General features: G+C 35.4%; 2 protein-coding genes across 3 annotated transcripts; one reads left to right on the forward strand and one right to left on the reverse strand.

The window, feature by feature from the left end:
* Nucleotides 1–13,938: 13,938 nt before the first annotated feature.
* On the forward strand, nt 13,939–17,346 carry LOC105764077 (probable protein disulfide-isomerase A6). The gene is made up of 11 exons (XM_012582529.2): nt 13,939–14,200; nt 14,546–14,630; nt 14,755–14,852; nt 14,977–15,032; nt 15,179–15,296; nt 15,428–15,455; nt 15,547–15,638; nt 15,741–15,897; nt 15,984–16,108; nt 16,238–16,337; nt 16,942–17,346. The coding sequence occupies exons 1-11, from the start codon at nt 14,052–14,054 to the stop codon at nt 17,011–17,013; spliced, it is 1,080 nt and encodes a 359-aa protein (XP_012437983.1). The 5' UTR covers nt 13,939–14,051; the 3' UTR covers nt 17,014–17,346.
* LOC105764079 (uncharacterized) lies at nt 17,295–18,807 on the reverse strand. 2 transcript variants are annotated; one of them, XM_052625367.1, is made up of 3 exons: nt 18,451–18,807; nt 18,143–18,240; nt 17,295–17,908 (listed from the first exon to the last, which is right to left on the reverse strand). In XM_052625367.1, the coding sequence occupies exons 1-3, from the start codon at nt 18,493–18,495 to the stop codon at nt 17,440–17,442; spliced, it is 612 nt and encodes a 203-aa protein (XP_052481327.1). In that variant the 5' UTR covers nt 18,496–18,807; the 3' UTR covers nt 17,295–17,439. The 2 variants fall into 2 exon arrangements, with proteins under 2 accessions (XP_052481327.1, XP_012437985.1); XM_012582531.2 differs by having other exon boundaries at nt 18,446–18,805.
* Nucleotides 18,808–20,607: the final 1,800 nt, after the last annotated feature.

Here is a 20,607-nt window from a genome sequence, read left to right on the forward strand (position 1 = left end):
AAACACAACGACCAAATGATGATTTGTGTCACTAAGCCAGTGGGGTGAGTTCAGCATTGAAGCCAAGGACTTTGAGTTACAGAGACATGATGCTGCCATTGATAGTTTTAATTGCTAGTACATGACTCATTAATTGTTGTAATACATTGTTGACTCCATTTTTTTGATGAAACGAGGTCGATTTGGGTTTTGAAAACGAAAACGAAAACGAAAACTGGAGTCGCCACCAATCTTTTTTGATGAGGTGTGATCGTGTCACCTGGTAAAATGATTGTTTTTAATAAACGGTTTAGATTTATTAAAACAATGCTTTTGGTCTGCGAAATTTAGAAAAATAAGTTCGGGAGTTGGTTACGTACGAGGAAGGATTAGCACCCTCGTAATGCCCAAAAATTGGTACCTAGTTGATTAGTTAATGTCTTAATGTCGAAAATTGAAAACTTTGAAGAGATTTAAAATACGGTCATTTGTTTTAAAAAAACTTGTATAAATCAAATTACATGTTAAGACCCTCTCATTTCGGAGAGAGAAAATGTCACATCCAATGAGTTAGGGCATGATATTTCACATCCTCGAAAATGAGTTTATCCTAAAAACTCATGCAATAAAATTCAAAAGGATATTCAATTGTTTAAGTCAGATGAAGAAATCGCAGCCCAATACGTTAGGGCACAATTTCTCAAAATTCTAAACATTGACTATTGCCTTTATTATTTTTAGAAAAATCCTCATCTCGAGAAAACAACGTGTCATATCCAATGCGTTAGGACACAACGTATTGAATTCCATATAATGAGATTTTTATTTATGTGTTTTTTTTTTATTAAAGAGCATTCTCGATTATTTAGATTTAACGAAGAAAATTGAAACCCAATACGTTAGTGCTCAATCCTCTCGAATCTAAACATGAAATTTTGCTTGTTAACAAGTTGAAACTTATGCGTCGAGATAAATTAATCTAATTCGGGATAACAGAAACAAAGCACGAGGTTAATATGCGTACAAAGCAATATTGAATGCGATAGTAAAAAAATAATAATACAAGCAACAACAATAAAATGAATGGATAAAGAGGACAAATTAATAACATGTAGAATAATAAACATATGAACAAATTAGGTTGAAATATTCTTTTAAAAATAATAATGAAAACGTGAATAAATAATTAAAATGAACATGAACAAAGTAATAAAAATATAAAAATAGAAAAATATAAATATGTACAGGAAATTATAAAATATAAAAACAAGGCAACAAGGATATATGTAAAATATATATATGTATGTATATAAATTGTAAAATATATAAATGATGTATGTGTATATAAATTATAAAATAAAAATATATATAAAAGGTTTACATTTCAAAATATAGAGAATATATAAATAGGTGTATATATTTATGAAAAGAAGATGTGTATGTAGATATATATAGTCATGTGTATAAATTATAAAACATATAAAATATATAAATATGTATATATGCATGTATATAAAAATATGTATGGGTAAGTATGTAAATATATATAAAGTTATGATATAAAAAATATAAAGGTAGGTATATATATGTATATTTATAAAAATTAAAAACGTTTGTAGATATACATATATTATGTGCATGTATATATTGGAAAATATATAATAGTATATGTATATATGAATTATCGACTATAGAAAATACATAAGAAAAATATAGATTTTAAAATATAAAGAGTATGTATAAGTACGTGTATATATATTTATAAAAGGGATACATGTAAAAATTTAAAATGCGCATATAAATACATACATGTATTAAAAATATAAAAAATATAAACATATATATGTATGTAAATATTAAATATGTATATATAGAAAAGACAAACATGTGTGTATGTACATGTATATAATAAAGCTTGGGATCAAAGAGTATATATAAGTACATGATGATAATAATAATACGATGATAATAATAGCAATATAAAAATAATAATAATAGTAATAATAATGATAATATTACCAAAATTAGTTAATTTAATAGCATAAATAAAATAAAAAGACTAATTTGAACTTAACACGGAAATATGGGGGACAAATTTGCAAATGAATAAAAAGAGAGGGATTCAATCGAGTGCATGAATAACAAGGAGGGACCAAAGAGGAAAATACCCCGCCCTCCAAAATGCAGCACTTCAAGGGACCCCGATGCAATCGGAACAAAATTTCAGGGCGAAATTAGAAATAGAAGAAATATGACAAAAAAGGACTAAATCACAAAATGGGCGAAATTCCGAAGGATCCGCAGCGCAAATAGACCCTTCACCGCTAAAACACGCGGATCCTGAGGGTAAACGGGTCGTCGCAAGACGGGTCGCATGAGCAGTGCTGCTTTTAGCGCTAAAACCCCGAACTAAACGATTTGTTTTATAATAGTATAAAAACTAAATTTGTTTAAAGAATCCTCATTTCTCCTTTTATTTCAAAAAAAACAACCAGAGAGAGAGATTCTTTCTCAGCCTTCCCCTTAAACCGGCCTAGGTCTCCGATCGAGGGCTCCGGCGCAAGAAGGGAAAGGAAACCCTAGGGTTTCTGAAAATTTTAAGCTCTTTGGGCTTATCGGGATTTTTTTTTGGGCCAGTTGGGCCATTTGTAATGGACTATAAATTTTTAGTTTATTCTGCTGGTATGGGCCCGGGCTGAAATTGGGCTGTACATACATCATCTTATGTTAGTTCAAATATATACATAAGGTAGAGAGAAGGCGTACATTTAGGGAAATGCTCTCGGTGCATTTTAGCAGGCTTATCCTGCATCGGATTTTCCTTGGCCTACTTTCATTCTCTTACGATTTCTCGGTTCATTCTCTTGGTTTTATTTGTTAGCTATTCTGATCTCCGTTTCTTATTCTCTTTTTGAGCTCTTCAATTTCCTTGGTTCATGTCTGCCCCTCTTGATTAGAGGCCATTGTTTGTTTCTTCTGATGAGCAGTCACTTGCATACTTTCCACCGTAAGCCTTGGAAGGTGAGGTCACTATGAATCCCCTTGCTGATGTTTTGGTGGAAGGTGGTACGTAAATGGCAGCACACTTTGGTGGCTTAGATCTTCGGGAAGGCGCCCAATTTTGTATCAATGCAGAGACTAGTCAACATTCTTTGGAGTAAACAATGTGAAGTAACTGTGCATCTACTAGGTGACAATCTGTTCATATTTCAATTTGGTTCTTCTGTTCCTCTTGACTACGCCCTGGAACATATATCTTGACACTTGGTGCAGTCGTAAACTAACTAAAAATTCGACTAAGGCAAGTGCGCCTATCAATTAATAGTATAACTACAGTGAGCAAAGATATCGTTCCCACAAGGACTAAAAGTACTAGTAATTACCGTCTTTCTATTATTTAATCGCCAAATTGGAGTGATTGATTAAAACTAAAATTAACTAAATTAATTAAGTAAAGAACACAATAAATAACAAATTAGGAAAATAATCGATTAACAACCAAGAAACGAAAGAATACCAGGAAAGAATCCACCTAGATTTCATCATCATTATAAATCTAAATTACATAATTTCTTCACTTAGTATCTTGGTCCATATAAATTACTAAATTATGCTAATATATCTCTTCAAGACTAAGAACAATCGACTCTAGGTTTACTAATCGTAATTTCTTTCTAATTAAAACTCCTATTATTACATTAACTCGATCTATGGATCCCCTATTAGATTTAACTTTAATTCGATAGATTTATGTTGTCTTATTTCTAGGATTACACGTAACTCCACTCAATTATGCTAGATCTACTCTTAAATAGAGTCTATTCCTCCTCTTTTAAGTACATTAAATCTGGATTAATAATATAGAAATATCAAACCAAGAATTAAACACACATATTTGAGAACAAGATCCAAATATTTATTACGGAAAATAGAAATCAAATAACAAAATCCATCCTAGGGTTCATCTCCCTAAGTACTTGAAAAATTAGTTCATGATCACAAATAAAAAAATCTCAAAGACAGTATAACCACAAGAAATAAATAAACTCATAATAAACTTCAAAGAAATCAAAAGGAGATCTTCAATCTTGATGGAAATTTGCTTCAGAGTCTACTCTAATGGTGTTTTTCAAGTTGTTTTCTCGAGTATTCTATGATGGCTCCCTCCTATCTTCTTATTTGTGTCATATATATGTCTTAGAATATTCGAAAAACCTAAAAATTACGTTTTCTTGCATGTTTGGAGTGCGATTCGTGAAATCCGTACGGGTCTGGTACATGACCATGTGTCAGCCCATGGGACTCACACAACCTTGTGTCCAGCCCATGTGGAATGGCCTAGCCAATGTGGCTCCTGAAACTTGCTCTGATTTTCGCTCCTTTTGCTCCAAAATGCTCTTCTAAGTATAGAAACATAAATTTAAAGGACTGAGAAAATAAAATTCACCATTTTAAATCAAATAATTATCCAAAAAACACATTAAGAATAAGGCTAAAACATGTTGCTTTTGGCATTTATCAGCACATATAGAATATTTATGTTATCCTTAGGAAGTGGGAACCTAATCTTAGGAAGTTAGAATTAAATCTAGGCTGGATGCCTGTATGGATCCAATGTTATCGAGTCATTTTGGAATTGTTTACGCAAAAAGGCCTAAGTTACATTGCGAGTGCTATTGGTACTCCTTTGTACATGGATAGTGTAACTGCCTTTCAAACTCGTTTTTGTTGATACCGTAATTCCTCGTTCTATCAATGTGAAACTGAGTGATGGATCTCTCATCTCCATTACTGTTATGGTGTCATGTTTGCTCGTTGTCCTCCTTATTGTTCTTTTGGGCACTCTGTGAAGAATTGCCCTAAGTAGATTCCTGTCAAGGATACGATATGGGTGCCAAAAAAATCTGTTGATCAAGTGGTTATTGGTACATTGGTTGAGGATTCAGTGTTTGATAATATTATTATTGACAGTGTTGTTGTTGATAGTATTTTTGCTCATGAAGAATCAGGAAAGGGCAACAGTTGTTATTTCACCTTCTCCACCTCCTAAGAAGCAAGTCCACTTTTCAAGTTCTAGCAATTGGTTTGAGGTTCTTGGCTCAAAGCTGTCTAATTTGCCAGTTCTACTTGATGCAACTGATGCTGAGAGTACTACTGCATCTCATCTTAGTTGTAGGATAGTGAATATAATGGTGAAGGGATATATATATGTTGGAAAGTAAGGAGTTTTTAGTGTGGGAGACATGATATTCCATGGTTGTCTGGCTGTTTCACTTAGATGTGAACTGCTTAGCTAGACAGTATTAATAAATCTGTCTCCTTGTTTTTTTATGTGCGTCTCCTGGATGATGATCTGTTCATTTGTTAACTACCTATTGCTCCTTTTGTTATTTTAATAAAGAAAATGCATGGTGAAAATCATTAGTCCAAACATCATTAATTAATTGGTTAGCGATAAATTTAACCCTTAATGTTTACATCTTTTATTAATTTGGTCTTTATTCTTTTTCTTTAAATTAAATTTAATCTTTCAAAAAGACTCAATTCGTTTTTAAGAGAAATGTTGATTAAAATGATAATTTCTTAACGATGTTGGCGCTCAACTTGCATTGCAATCCACATTTACTTCATACTAAAGTTTTGTTTCTAATTGCTTTCTAAAAATACTTTTGAAGTCATAATCAATATTAATCAGACCCAAGACCTAAAAGTAAAAGCAGCTTATTTTTTAGTTTTTGCTTTTGAAAAAATATTTTTGGAGCCAAAATGACATCTTTAACCCTTAGGTATAATTTGATATATTTTATATAATATTTATATAAGTATATAATTATTTTGTATTTAAATTTATTTCAAATATAAAATGTTATATATTTAAATTTATAACAATTATATTTTTAAAATATAGATTATACATTCAAATTAAATTTTACAAATAATTAATATTAATTACTTACAAATATTTAAATTTTATATTTCATATATTAAAATATTAATAATGAGCTACAATAAATTATTTTTATTTTAATAAAATATCATAATATGAAAAATTTGAGCATTTTTAAATTCATATTTTTACTTCACAATATCATGTATAAAATGAACATTTTATTTCTCAAAAACACTTTCTAACAACAATACAAAATAATAAAAATTTAATTAGTAGTCTGCCAAATACTTGAGTTTTGCTAGCAGACTTCAATTGATCAAATTTGTTCTCTTCAGTGTGCAAGCTTTCTAGAGCAAATAGTACCTTCTGCCTAAGTCTATTCTCTAAAGTATTGCCCAGCTGTGCTCAAGATTTTTCTGGAAAGGGTCTAATAGCAGTGCTGCAGGGGATAGGGTAAGCTGGGGGACAATCTGTTTACACAAGTCAAAGGGAGGATTAGGCATCAGCCATTTGGAGGAGTGGAAAAAGGCTTGCATGCTTCAACTGATTCGAGCCTTGCTTGCTTCTGAGGGTTCCTGATGGATTGCTTGGATCCAAATGTATGTTTTAAAAGGGGATTCTTTCAGGAATGTTTCTTTAAATTCCTCTAGCAGCTGGACAAGGAGGAGGCTCTTTAAGCTGAGGGATCTTACTGTTGAATCTATTTTGTGGTTCCCTATTGGTGTCTATGTGTCTACCACTAAGCTCTAGGAGGATACTCGAATGAAAGGGGAAAAGATGCCTTGGTAGAGGCTTATCTGGTTTCCATTTCATGTGCCTAAACACTCACTTATTACATGGATGGCTATTTTGAACAGGCTACCTACAAGAGACAGGTTAATTGCTTGTGGTCTTTGTTGAATTATACTCAAGAACTATAGCATTGAATGAGTATAATAAACTTCATTGAAAAATTATAATGAGCTGATACATGAATTTATAGTAACAGATGAGTACTGTAACTGTTGGGTCGCCGGCACCCCTATGGCGCAGCGGAAAAATTTAATAATCGGCGACCCTAACCATGGATCCATGTGTGAGGAACGAATCGGGGTGAAAAGGGTTACGAAATTACCTAATGCTGTTCTGAGTAGACAACAACTTCTCAACAACGTGTAGTTTGATCTACAGTCGAACTAAGCCGCAATCTATCGAGACTCTGACCTCTATGTGATCCACCCAGTTGACTACGAACGGAAGAAATCCCCAAAATAGTTTTGAGAGTGAATTTTCTTTGACGGCTGCTAGACCAAAACAAAGAAAAACAGGATACTTATATCCTTATTATTTATTTTTAGGGTTTTTATTTATGAATTAAAATAAATATAATAATATTTTAAACAGAAAATTATAATTACATTAATTATAATATAATTTCGGTAAACCATATATTTATTTGAATTCATATGCTAACATCATTATGTGTACAACAACCTTGTACATAATGTGTTGGAAATCGAATTAAATTAATTCTATAATTAATTTAATTCAAGTGACACCTAAAAACAATACCAACTATGGTTTATTCCGTTCATTTTAACTATAGGGTGTGACCTTGTAGGTTCTTGTAACGTTAGCAGTAATACTAGAACGATTCCAATGTTACAAACAATGAGTGGCATCTAGCAATGCATCATTGCTACCTAAGTCACAAGAGATCATGATTCGACATAACCTGCTATGATTAACCTTTTATGCATTAATCCTTAAGTCCTTTATCTTTGGATTGGACACAAGTCATGGAATAGTCACACTTGTATAGTCCATTCCATGTTCCTTGATATTTTAAGCAGACTACGATATACAAATAAGTATGACATCTCATATCAACTTATTTGAGCATGGCCATGCATTTCTAGTATCACTTAATCAAGTGGCCTAAGATATTACTCCCATTATGTAGGAGGGACTTATTCTATATCGACCAACCATATCCATCTACATCGATTGTGGTATATTCAACACCAGCCTTTATAGAACAACCAGTTACAGTGTACGTTTGACTGTATCAAAATATACTACTCACGATGTTGGGATTATGATGATCTCAAGTCTGAGGATCATATACATATTAATCACTATAAGTAATGTTGTGACAATTACATAATAATCCAAGAAACATACTCATAATGGGTCAGTCTAATATGTTGTTCTCTAACACACATATTCATGCATCGATTCTGATATTCCATATCAATGATAACTCTTTATCATCAATCAACTACATGTTAGTCTTAATGCATTATTGTTGTCCTATCCAACAATAATACTTGACTAAGGATCTTTTAAGAATAATCATATTATTCTTAGGACATTATTAGAAAACAGTTTATTTATACACACAGAAAAGAAACTGAAATAATAATGATAACGCCTTATATTAATAAACATGATAAATCAAGTATGTTATTACAACCATCTAATGATTGATCTTTGGGCATACTCTAACAGTAACTTCTTTAACAAACTAACTGCTAGCTTAACAGAAGACTAACTAATAACTAACTTTCTTTTATTAACAGCTACTCTAACATTCTCCCGGTTCTTAAACCTCTTGAAAAATAAATGATGTATTCCTTGTTGTGACTTGAAGAGCATGCCGAAAAACTACAAATTGCTTAGGAATGATAGGTTTTGTGAGCACATCAGCAATTTGAATAGCTGATGGAACAAAGTTAACTTGCAGAGAGCCATCAATGACTTTTTCTTGAACAAAGTGATGGTCGATCTCAACATGCTTGACTCTTGCATGATAATTTGGATTAGCTGACATAGAAACAGTATCACTGGTGTTTGTTCCACATATATACCAATTTTTTCAATAGCTGTTTAACCCATAATAGCTCAGACATACAGTTGGCCAAGCTTCGGTATTCAGCTTCTGAGGACGGCTTGGAAACCACTACTTGCTTCTTGGAGCACCAGGCTATTGGGTTGGACCCTAAGTACAAGACATAGCCTATAGTGGATCGTCTATCTTCAACTGAGGATGCCTAGTCAGTATCTGAGTAACAAACGAGCTTAAACTGTCCTTATGAGAAAAATAACCCATGCTCCATAGTTTCAACTGCTTTCTAGTGAGTTTCACCGGGAGAGTTCATATATTCACTGAGCTTGTTAACACAAAAGGATAAATCCGGTCGTGTAATACATTGATACTGAAGCATGCCAATAGTGCAACGATAAAGATGACCATCAGCAAGAGCTTGACTGTCATCAGAGGCACTCAACTTAGGTGAGCTGACCATAGGCGTAGGGGTAGCAGCTGTACCTGCCATTCTTGTTTTTTGTAGTATCTCCTGCACATACTTTCGCTAACTGAGAAACAACCCTTGAGAAGTAGACTGTACTTTAATACCGAGAAAAAAATTGAGCTGGCCCAAGTCTTTGAGAGTAAACCTACTATAAAGCTGGTGCACCACACTATCGATATATTGACTAGAGCTGCCAGTGAGAATGATGTCATCTACATAGGCCATAAGCAACAATTGACTATCACCAGAGATGCGAATAAACAGTGATGGATTGGTCTTTGACACATGAAACCCGAGCTTACTGACCAGAAAGTGTTTGAGGGTGTGAAACCATGCACGGAGAGCCTGGCGCAACCCATACAAGGCTTTGTTCAACTTACACACTAACTTCTGGTTGTCGAGACTTGGCACCTCAAATCCAAGCGGCTGATCCATGAAAATTTCTTCAGTTAGCTCCCTATTTAATAAAGCGTTATTCACGTCAACGTGGCGCAGTGGCCACCCCTTTATTATAACAACAACAAAAACTGCCCTGATGGTGACTACGCGAACCACTAGACTGAATGTATCTTGAAAATCAGTTCCTGCATGCTGAGAGGATCCTTTGGCTACCAGCCAAGCTTTATACTGTTCCACAGTGCCGTCAGCTCTCTTTTTTACTTTAAATAACCATTTACAGCCTATGGTCCGGCGATGTGGAGGGAGAGGACAAATACTCAATGTGTTATTGCTGACAAGAGCATGCAGCTCAACATGAACTGCATCTTTCCAGCAGGTATGAGCCATGGCTGTATGAACATCAGTAGGCGTGTCAGGCGGTAAGCATGTGCTGCTCAAATAGGCCTTTGGTTTGAAGATTCCAGCTTTGCTGCGGATGACCATAGCATGTGAATTTTGTGGGATAGGGAGTGGAGGTTGAATACGTGTAGGGATGGTTGGTAGAGACACAGAGTTACTAGTGGGACAATGAGATGACTGGTAGATAGGTTGAACAGAGTGTGTTGATACAGACAAATTAGGTAGAGTGGAGGGTAATGATGGAGAAATGTTGTTAGTTATAGTGCTAGGTGATGGGTGGTTATGTGGTTGAGGACTGGGGGATAGAACAAGCAACTTGGAACTGGTCTGCATGCGGGGCTTGGGTGTGGAAGGATGGGTGCAGGTATCCTTGAATGGAAACATGTTTTCATGAAAGGTAACATGTCGAGAAATGTATATTCGTTCATTACTATCCTGACACCGATACCCTTTATTAACGGAGGAGTATCCTAAGAAAGTACATGGAGTGGGTCAAAATTGAAGTTTATGACTATTATATGGTCTGAAATTCGGGAAGCAAAGACAACCAAAGGTTTAAGAAAGGAATAGTTGGGTTTGGTTTGAAACAATTTTTCATATGGAGAGATATAGCCTAAAGGAGCAGAAGGTAGTCTATTGATGAGGTAGATAGCACTGCTAAAAGCATCATTCCAATAGGTTACAGGCATGGAGGCCTGTGCAAGCATGGAAAAGCCTGATTCAACAATCTAATGGTGCTTATGTTCAACGAGACCATTTTGAGTCGAGGTGTAAGGACATGTGAATCGTTGCATAATTCCATGTTGAGCAAGATAGTGCTTGAGAACTTGAAACTCACCCCCTCCATCTGTTTGCAAAGTTTGAAGTTGTAAACAAAAAACTCGCTCGACTTGTCTGTGAAAATGAGGAAACACAGTAAGAACCTTAGACTTCTTATGCAAGAAATAAAACCATGTATATCTAGTGTAGGTGTCAGTAAAGGCCACGTAGAACGGAACCCATTCGAAGATACTGGAGTTGGTCCCGAAACATCAGCTACCACCAATTGCAAATGAGCAGAATACTAAGACACTGAAGAAGGAAATTGTTATTTATGTTCTTTGCCTAGATGACATGCAATACAAGTAAACAATTCTTTATTGGCATCGAATGACACATTACAATGTTGTAAAGCCTTGAGCAATATATTTTTACAAGGATGCCTTAGTCTAGAGTGCTACACACTTAGAGGAACAGATGCACTAGTTGTAAAATAGTAAGCTGTGCGAGTAGGCTGAGTATTTCTGAAAGCATCGTTCAAATGAAGCTTGTACAAGCTATGGTGCACTGAGCCTTCAAGAAGTACCTCATTGGTCCTTAAGTCGCGTACCTGACACTGTGTAGGGAGAAACTCAAACATTACCAAGTTGTTTATTGTGAATTTGGACACAGAAAGTAAGTTTTTAGTTATTCAAGGTGTATACAATAGATATTTCATGTAAAGTGGTCGTGTCCTAGTGAATAGAGAGGACTGACCAGAGCATAAAACAAGGAGATCATTACCATTTCAAACATAAACCTTACCTGGCCCATTGTGAGACAGATTATCACTGAGGAAGGCAGCAGAGTGAGTAAGGTGATGTGTCACCCCAGAGTTAGGATACCAAGCGGAGTCACCTACAGTGTCAAGTGTAGCTATTAAAGCATGCGTTTGTAAGACAGTAGAAGAGAAAGATGAAGCCTGTTGCAAGGAGTCACCAACAAAAGGACGTGCCCAGTTAGATGTAGGTGTCGACTGGTAGGACCAGATGGGCGGAGAAGGTGGAAACATAGGTGGCATGACTGGCACAACAAGTAGTGTCTAGAGAGATGGGCCAGGTGCATACATGCACATATTTGCTTGTGATAAAGGCCTATAACTAGAGCTTTTGTAAGATGCGTTAAACCTGTGATAGCATCGATCAACTAGGTGTCCCATTTTCCGCATAACTGGCATTGAACACGGGCTCCAGAAGAACGACCACGCCCATAACCACGACAATTTGTTGGATGATGAGCTGGTGCAGAATTATTTGTAACTGACTCTTCAGGTTGTTGAGAAACTAAATTGGCAGAGTTAGGAATCTCAGCCATCGTGACTTGCTGTCTAGCCTCAGTATCAATTAGCATGGTTGTGACATTCTAAACGCAGTATGAAAGTTGACCAGTGAGAATGATTGAGACAATTGACTCATATTCGGATGGCAGCCCATTGAGAATAGCAGTGATATGTTTATGTTCATTGATGACCTCCCCACAACTAGCAAGATTATCACAGTAAGACTTGATCTTCAACAAGAACTCTTTCATAGACAAATCACCCTTACGTTGAGAGTGCAAGGCACAACGATAGAACATCAGTCGAGAAGTAGTTTTCTGACATATAACGCCACAATATCATTCCAAATCTGAGCACTGGTGTCGAGGCCAATGAGATGATGAAGAACATCTTGACTTACCGAGGACAGAAGTCAAGAAGCAAGAGCACTATCTTGCTGTTCAAACCTAGTGAACTCAACATTTTCTTGAGGCACATCATCATCATCATCTGGAACCATCGAAGGAGGTGGTACAATATGCAAGTCAAGAAAGCTTTGAAGCTTATAAGCTTTGACTGCCAACAGAACCTATTGCCGCCATAAAAGGTAGTTGGAGTCATCAAGAAGAACACTAACCTTCTTGGTAGAGAAGAACCTACTATCAATAACACCATTAGTGAGATTAGACGCCATCGTGGGAGTAGCAGATTGAACAACGGATGGACTTAATGGTAGATCCATGCAACAAAATAGAAACTTAAAACATCAATCCCAGGACGAGATGGACATCTGATACAATGTTGAATTATACTCAATAACTATAACATTGAATGAGTATAATAAGCTTCATTGAAAAATTATAATGAGCTGATACATGCATTTATACTAACAGATGAGACTGTAACTTCTTTAACAAACTAACTGCTAGCTTAACAGAAGACTAACTAATAACTAACTTTCTTTTATTAACAGCTACTCTAACAGTCTTAAACATTGATAACAAGTGCCTTCCATGTTCCTCTGCTACTGAAATAAGAGACCACATCTTTTTTTAATGTGAATTTCCCCGAAGGCTTTGGGGATTGATTTTGGTTCTCTGTGGTATTACAAGACCTATTGGGACTTGGTTTCAAGAGTTTGCATTCTCAAACTTGAAAGCATGTTTCTCATAGTTTGCATTCTCAAACTTCCATTGACTGCATTTATACATATCATTTGGTGTGAGCGGAACGACAGACTCTTTAGCAAATCTTCTCTTTTTAAACCTTTAATTATTCAAATTTCTTCTTTTTTACATTTCAATCTATGACAAACAAATCATATTCAACTCATGAGTTCATAATATTTATCTCTACATCTTTTATTCCTTATTGGATATAAACTTAACCTATTAGATAATGGGGGATTTTATTTTCAATTTCTGATGGGAAGAATGTGTAAGTGTTGAGGATTAAATGTGTAAATATACCAATTAAAAAAACCACACCATTTTTATTGGAGAATGGTTTTATTATTATTTTTAGTTTTCATTGAAAAGTATATAAAATGGGTTTTGGCCCAATCCTACATAACTAATTGGGTTAAGACTTAAGACAGTCCTTTGTAAACAAAGGTATTGGGCTACGGCGGCTCCAAGCCTAAAACTCCTCCACGACAATCGAACCTATCACAGCATGCCACGTCATTATAAACACGTCACTGAGCCTACGCTTTACCAATAGCCATGGAGCGTATCATATCCGCCACGCATCATCGTACAACAATACACCAATATACTACTCATGATTTTCAGTTCAACAATTCAAAATTCGCCACGTCATCACATAGTCCCTGTTTTTCAAAGCATCGTCCTTGGATAAATTTATCCAAAAAGAAAAGACTTATTTTATATAAAAAAGTAGAAATTAAAAAAAAAAAAAACCTACCGGCTAGCACTTGCTATAATAAAAAAAAAGTCTTCAATAGACCGGCAGAATAATAAAGAAACCAGAGGGAGATTCAAACAGAGGAAAAAGAAGAAGAGAGAAAAAAAAAATGAAGTCTCAGATCTGTTTAGCCTTTGGAACTTTGGCCTTGTTGTTAGCTTCAGCTTTGGCCGATGACGTCGTCGTACTGACCGAAGCGAACTTCGATAAGGAAGTTGGTCAAGATAGAGGAGCTCTCATCGAGTTCTATGCTCCTTGGTAAATAATTTTTCTATCGCCTATTGTTTTTCATTTCTTTTTTAGATTAGTGTTTATGTTGTATATTTTTGATGTTTTAGAGTAGATCCTCATTAATCGATCGTTAGATCTATCTTCAGCAAGTCATAGTTGAACATCGGTTGTTTTCTCTTATTCATTTTTTTGGTTCTGATGTTTGTTTCTTAGGATCATACTCTCTAGGTCACTGAATTGTTGCTAAAGATATTCCTCTTTTTTTTTGTTTTGAATTTGGTATACTTCTGAGTATGGATTTAGATTATGGAAAAAACTTAAGATCCAGCTAGTTATATTCTGAATATATGTTATTTTGATTTCGGACTACAGGTGTGGACACTGTAAGAAGCTAGCTCCTGAGTACGAGAAGCTCGGGGCAAGTTTTAAGAAGGCTAAATCCGTCTTGATTGGAAAGGTTTTTTGATTTATAATTACATAGCTTTGCTTGTTGATTTATGAATTATTGTTTATCGAGGCTTTTCGAATTGTGAAATTTTTTTACTATAATGAAGTTTTTTTCTTGCTATTGCTATGTGTAGGTGGATTGTGATGAACATAAGAGTTTATGCAGCAAATATGGTGTTCAAGGCTACCCAACTGTTCAGTGGTTTCCTAAAGGCTCTTTGGAACCTAAAAAGTGAGTATAAATTAACATGTTGGAACAGATCTTGTGACAGTTAGGTCTTGTTTTATGTTTAGTTTCTTTTACTCATATTTTTATTTAAACCATGGTCTTAGTAAATCAAAATTGTTTTACCTAGGTATGAAGGACCACGCACGGCTGAGGCACTTGCTGAATTTGTTAACACTGAAGGAGGTACATATGTCTTTTTCCTTCTGAAGAATTTTCCCATTGTGGTCTGCCATTACTTCTTTCTTGTGTGTGGTTGACTTTCTGAATGTAGATTGATACCCAAAATAGTTAAAACACAATATGATTTTGCTAAACTGATGTATTGACAGGGACTAATGTGAAGATAGCCACTTTGCCATCCAATGTTGCAGTGCTAAATGCGGATAATTTTGATGAGATTGTCCTTGATGAAACCAAAGATGTGTTGGTTGAGTTTTATGCACCTTGGTAAGCGTGTTTTTTTTTTCTTGGGTTGGTAATATTACTGTTTTGGAGGGAAACCGAAGGGCTTTTTCTAGTTCCATCTCCCTTTTTATATGAACTTGTTTTGACCAAGTTCTGGGTTGGTTTTCTGCCAGGTGTGGCCATTGCAAAAACCTTGCTCCTGTAAGCATCTATCTTTGTTTAATAAAGTAGGCATTATTCTTTTGGTACAAGTGGGGATCTGCATTCTAAACCTTTGTTTTTGTCTCTACAGACCTATGAAAAGGTAGCAACGGCATTTAAATCGGAAGAAGATGTAGTGATAGCTAATCTAGATGCTGACAAATACAGGGATCTAGCTGAAAAGTAAGCATGGAGTTATCCAACAAGCTCGGTTTTATTTTATGAAGTGTTTGTTAACAATTAGGGAGTTATCAGTGGGTTTTAAGGCCTATGCTTTTGTTGCAGGTATGGAATAAGTGGGTTTCCAACATTGAAATTCTTCCCTAAAGGTAACAAAGCTGGCGAAGACTACGACGGTGGCAGGGATTTAGATGACTTTGTTTCTTTCATCAATGAGAAATGTGGGACCAGTCGTGATGCAAAAGGGCAGTTAACTTCAACGGTTGGTAGCTCATATGTAGGCTGGTACACCATATTTGTCATCAATACTTCTATATGGATTAATTGTTCTCGTTTTTCTTTGCATAGGCTGGTATTTTGTCAAGTTTGGATGCATTAGTGAAGGAGTTTGTGGCTGCTTCTGCCGACGAGAAGAAAGCAGTCTTCTCCAAGATTGAAGAGGAAGTTGAGAAGCTCAAGGGTTCTACCGCGAGGTATTCATTTAGTTTCTCAATATTAAGCTCCAAAGGAGAACTCATCAGTACCTATTTTCCATTTTAAAATTTTGTGTCAAAGGACTACTATTATTTCTATGTATAAATGTTCATATTGCTGGTTGTCAGGCATGGAAAGATATACTTGAAAGCTGCTAAAAGCTGTTTAGAGAAAGGTGCTGACTACCCCAACAAGGAAATTGAGCGGCTGCAGCGCATGCTTGACAAGGTAAAGAGTTACTATTGTAATAGAAGTACATATAGTGAGTGGTTTGACTGTTACAGTTAATTAACAGGATGGTGCCCTGAATCATCTTTGCCATATCTTAATAAGGGTCATTTACAATAATGTTTGTAAGCTATTTGAGATCAACTAGAAGAAAATGTTTGTAAGCTATTTGAGATTAGAAGAAACTCGAATTCAATTCGGTAATTATTGAGCTGAGTAGCTCGAGCCATCAGTCGAGCCGAATTCGAACACTATAATGGCTTGATTTGAATGGCTAACGAGCCTAATCGAGCTATTCATTTTAATATATCTCTATATTAGGAAATTGCATTTTTACCCTCATGTTGAAGGAGCTTAAGTGTGAATGAGTTAATCGAGATTGAGCTACTCAAAGCTCAATTTTGTTTCGAGTCGAGCTCGAGTTTAGAAATTGATGTTCAATTGAGCTCAACTTGAGTATCAAAACCTTGAGTTTCTAGTCGAGCTTGAGGTTGCCAGTATTTGGGATCCACTTGGCTCTACACCGTTAGTTGCCAACGGTTAAAATATTCAGTGGTGATTGTTCTGAACCATGAGTTTTTTTTTTCTTTTGTTCTTGATGCAGTCACTAAGCCCAGCAAAAGCTGATGAATTCACGATCAAGAAGAACATCCTATCAACATTTGCATCTTCTTAGATCAATGTATTTCAGCTCGTCTAGTGCTGCGGTGGGTTCAAGTTTCATCGACGTTTTCAAGGACTGGGAACATCTTAGCGTTTTATGTTTTGGGTATCTTTCAGCAGCAAATCGCTAGGCCTTGATTAGGACTTGAGCACCATTTGCGTGCCGCAGCACCAGTAACTAGTAAAAGTTCTTATGATGAAATTTTCTCCTAAAACTAGTTTTGACCAGTGATTTCACTCGGCATTTATTCGAATTTTTGCTCCTGTTTTTACTATTATAGATTTCCTGGAAACTTATTTTGAATTAAACCAATATATAGATGTGAAATAACACGTTTAAACAGTAGACTGATTTTACAAAGGTTCCGTAGGCCAGATTTTGAGAAAAGCATGTGAAACAAGAGGGTGAACGATGATGGAAGACCTCTAATCACCGTATTCATCCACTTTCACTATGCAAAGATTTCTCTTGGCTAAATTCAGGCTTTGAGATACCCAATGTAGAACACTCCTCAATCTGATATTCTCTATCCTCAACTGGCGTTTCAAATGATGACGGACTGGAAGGTTGTGTTCTCATCTGCACGGACCGCAAGAGTGCTGCCCTCCGTAAGTCAGCTGAGTGGCAGATATCACTCGGTGAGGATGGGATCCGTCCCTCTGAATCCGAGCCTCTTTGGCGTGGCTGAGAACAACCGATGGTGCTGACATTCCCGTGCAAAGGGTATGAACTAGTTGAAGGAGCAGAGGTGACACCATTCGCTGGTCTTTGATATCGGTATGGAGAAACAGGACTAGTAGGCCGGCTATCGGAATGGGATAAACAAGTACTCATCATAGGTGTCTCGCAAAATCTCGAGTCATCCGAATCTTCGGACATCGATGAATATTGCCAAGACATTTCATCCCTGGAAAGATAACAAGGATGAGTGAACCAAGTTGCAGACTACAATATAGCCATAGATAGCCGTTGCACCTTCTATTTCTAGCACCAAAAGAGAGCTAATTGGATATAGAAAGATAAATTACACACGATCGAATCCACTTATAACGGTATTGAACTCAACATGAACAGTAATAGCACATTCATATTTCAGGGTAACTTAAAAAATAGTTGATTAAGGTTGAGACCGACAACAAACCTGGGATAGAACATGGTTTCAGACCTAGCAGGAGATTCCATGAGATTTTCAGGAAGTGGGTCCCCAACAGTTAATCCATTCAAGCTAGATGCCATTATCTGCCCAAAAGTATTTTTAGTTTTTCAATAATTGAAGCCCCTTTAATGCAAATAATCCGATGAAACAAACAAATCGTACGTGGAGATAACAACTACCCAGAACTTCGGGTATAATATTATAAAATTATTTAGACAAAGATTACAAAAAGTTGAAACTTTGATGATTTGGGCATTTAAAAAACAAGGAAAAAAGAAACTATGAAACCTCACTGAGATAACGCTTGTGAGAGTGGAGATTATCGATATAAATCTCATCTTCGGGATCTCTGCTTCGTTTCCCAGATGGAGACGGTGTCGATGATGATGATGGTGTTGCGGAGCTCGATTCAGGGCCCATTGTTTTTTTGTTATCCGGAGTGGGATAAATTTGAATTTAGAGAGAAGGGAATCGACTGCTTTTTTTCTTTGCTTTAAGACGAGAGAGTAGAAAGATGTTCAGACAAAACAGAGAATAAATTGTGAAAAAGATTGAGACAGAAGTGGAGATGGAGATGGAGAAGATCTGGTAACCTGTGTTGCGGGTCTATGATAGATATTGATTCATATGTTTTTACATTTGGACGCGTGTTATTAGTCTTGATTTTCATTTCGATTCCAATGATGATTGTTGGAATTGAACGAATCAATTGGAGTAGCAACAGATTGATATATCCATCCCAAAAAAGACTTAAACCAGATTTTAAATGAATTGTAGTTTCTTTCTATGTTTAAATATTTATGATTTTAATAATTTATTTAAATAAAACTTAGAGTTCCTTTGGATGGACGTTTGTCTCTAGTGAGGTGCATTTAGTTTTCTTTTTGTCTCGTACTATAATATTACTGTAGTATTTAATTTCACCATTATCGTTGTTTTTACACTAATCGCCATACAAAATGGCGCTAAACTAGATGATTGAACCAATTGAAAGTCTAGATTTAAAATCCATTGTTTTAGTATTTCAATTATAATTTCATTTTTAAGTATACATTTTTTTTTTCGAATTTAAAATTTTTTAATCTCATTTTGATAATTAAACTATTATTTTCATTTCATTTTATTTTAACTATCACTAACATCCAATAAAAATAAGCATAACATTTTCATTAGCGACCAATTGACCAGAAAAGGCCCATTTCTAAAAAAAAAATACAAAAATGGGCCAGTTTTTTTTTAATAACTGGAATGGTCCGTTTTTATAAAAACGCGTTGAGTTAGCGTCATTTTCAGGAGAAACGTAGAAAAGTGCATCCAGCTCAACACTTTTTCCTTGATGACATGTAAAACACATTGACGTGGAAGCATTTTACTAAAAAGTGTTCACGTGGGCGTGCTTTTGCCCGTGTTTTCCTAGTACCAATTAGGGTTTTTTTAATTATTTAGGGTTAGGGTTATGGTTTATAAAATTAAGATTTAGGATTTTTTATTTTTAGGTGGTTAAGTTTAGGGTTTTATTTATTTTTAGGGTTTAAAGATTTTGAAAAGAATAATTTGTATAGGATGGGTTTTGAAAAAATAGTTTTGAGGGGATAAGTTCTGAAGAAATAATTTTGATGAGATGGGTTGAGTTTTGTAGAGAAAAAACACTCTAAGTAGGATGCACAGTCAGCAAAAGTACAGAAAACGCTTTCAAATGGATACCCTTTTCAGTATTGCTGCTTTTGAGAAAATAAATTTGATGAGATGGTTCTAAAAATATATCCCGAGATGAGGTTTGTGAAAAATACCTCGAATAGTGGAGGTTGAGGTTTGTAGAGGAAAAACGCTCAAAGCAAGATGCACTTCAGCAAAAGTACTGAAAACGCTTCCAGCTGGACACCCTTTTTCAGTATTGCTTTTGATAGTGCGTCCTACTTGGAGCATTTTTCCTCTACAAATTTCAACCCCCATTATCCAAAGCATTTTACAGAAAGAAGTGGGATGCATTCCCTTAGGTTATAAATGATCCATATTTTAGCCTCTGATGGCATAAGTTGGAGCAATAGAAATTGAAGAAGTTTAGAAGAATAAAAATTGGGGTTGAATGTATAAGTTGATTTTTTGTGTTAATATTTATATGAAGCGTTATATTTATTGCATAACGTTTTGATTTTACGTGTTAATTTTTCGTGTTTCGAATTTCTCTTGACATATAAATTGGTTGAAAATGAGTGGACGAATTAATGCTATTATTTATTACAACGGTAAGTTCCGTGACACCGAGAACAACGTGACTTTTTTAACGGAGAACATAGTGCGACTGGCTTTTAACCAGAATATATAGTTGACAAAATTTCGTAAAAGAATTAGGCGAAAAATCTTCGGATATATTGCAATGAGAGTTTCGTCTATTAAGTACTGATTTTGTGTTTCGGTCGATCCTACGAGGTATGACTCATTTGATATCA

Source organism: Gossypium raimondii, chromosome 12 (genome assembly GCF_025698545.1).
Source record: "Gossypium raimondii isolate GPD5lz chromosome 12, ASM2569854v1, whole genome shotgun sequence".
Classification (NCBI taxonomy): Eukaryota; Viridiplantae; Streptophyta; class Magnoliopsida; order Malvales; family Malvaceae; genus Gossypium; species Gossypium raimondii.

Bases quoted from the DNA above. Each gene is read 5' to 3' on its own strand.
- LOC105764079 (XM_012582531.2), bottom strand. From the start codon at position 18,577: ATGGGCCCTGAATCGAGCTCCGCAACACCATCATCATCATCGACACCG. The intron at 18,241-18,445 runs GTTTCATAGTTT...ACTTTTGGGCAG, and splicing joins ACAAGCGTTATCTCAGTGAG to ATAATGGCATCTAGCTTGAA. The intron at 17,909-18,142 runs GTTTGTTGTCGG...TTATCTTTCCAG, and splicing joins GAAACCATGTTCTATCCCAG to GGATGAAATGTCTTGGCAAT.
- LOC105764077 (XM_012582529.2), top strand. From the start codon at position 14,052: ATGAAGTCTCAGATCTGTTTAGCCTTTGGAACTTTGGCCTTGTTGTTA. The intron at 14,201-14,545 runs GTAAATAATTTT...TTCGGACTACAG, and splicing joins ATCGAGTTCTATGCTCCTTG to GTGTGGACACTGTAAGAAGC. The intron at 16,109-16,237 runs GTATTCATTTAG...GCTGGTTGTCAG, and splicing joins CTCAAGGGTTCTACCGCGAG to GCATGGAAAGATATACTTGA.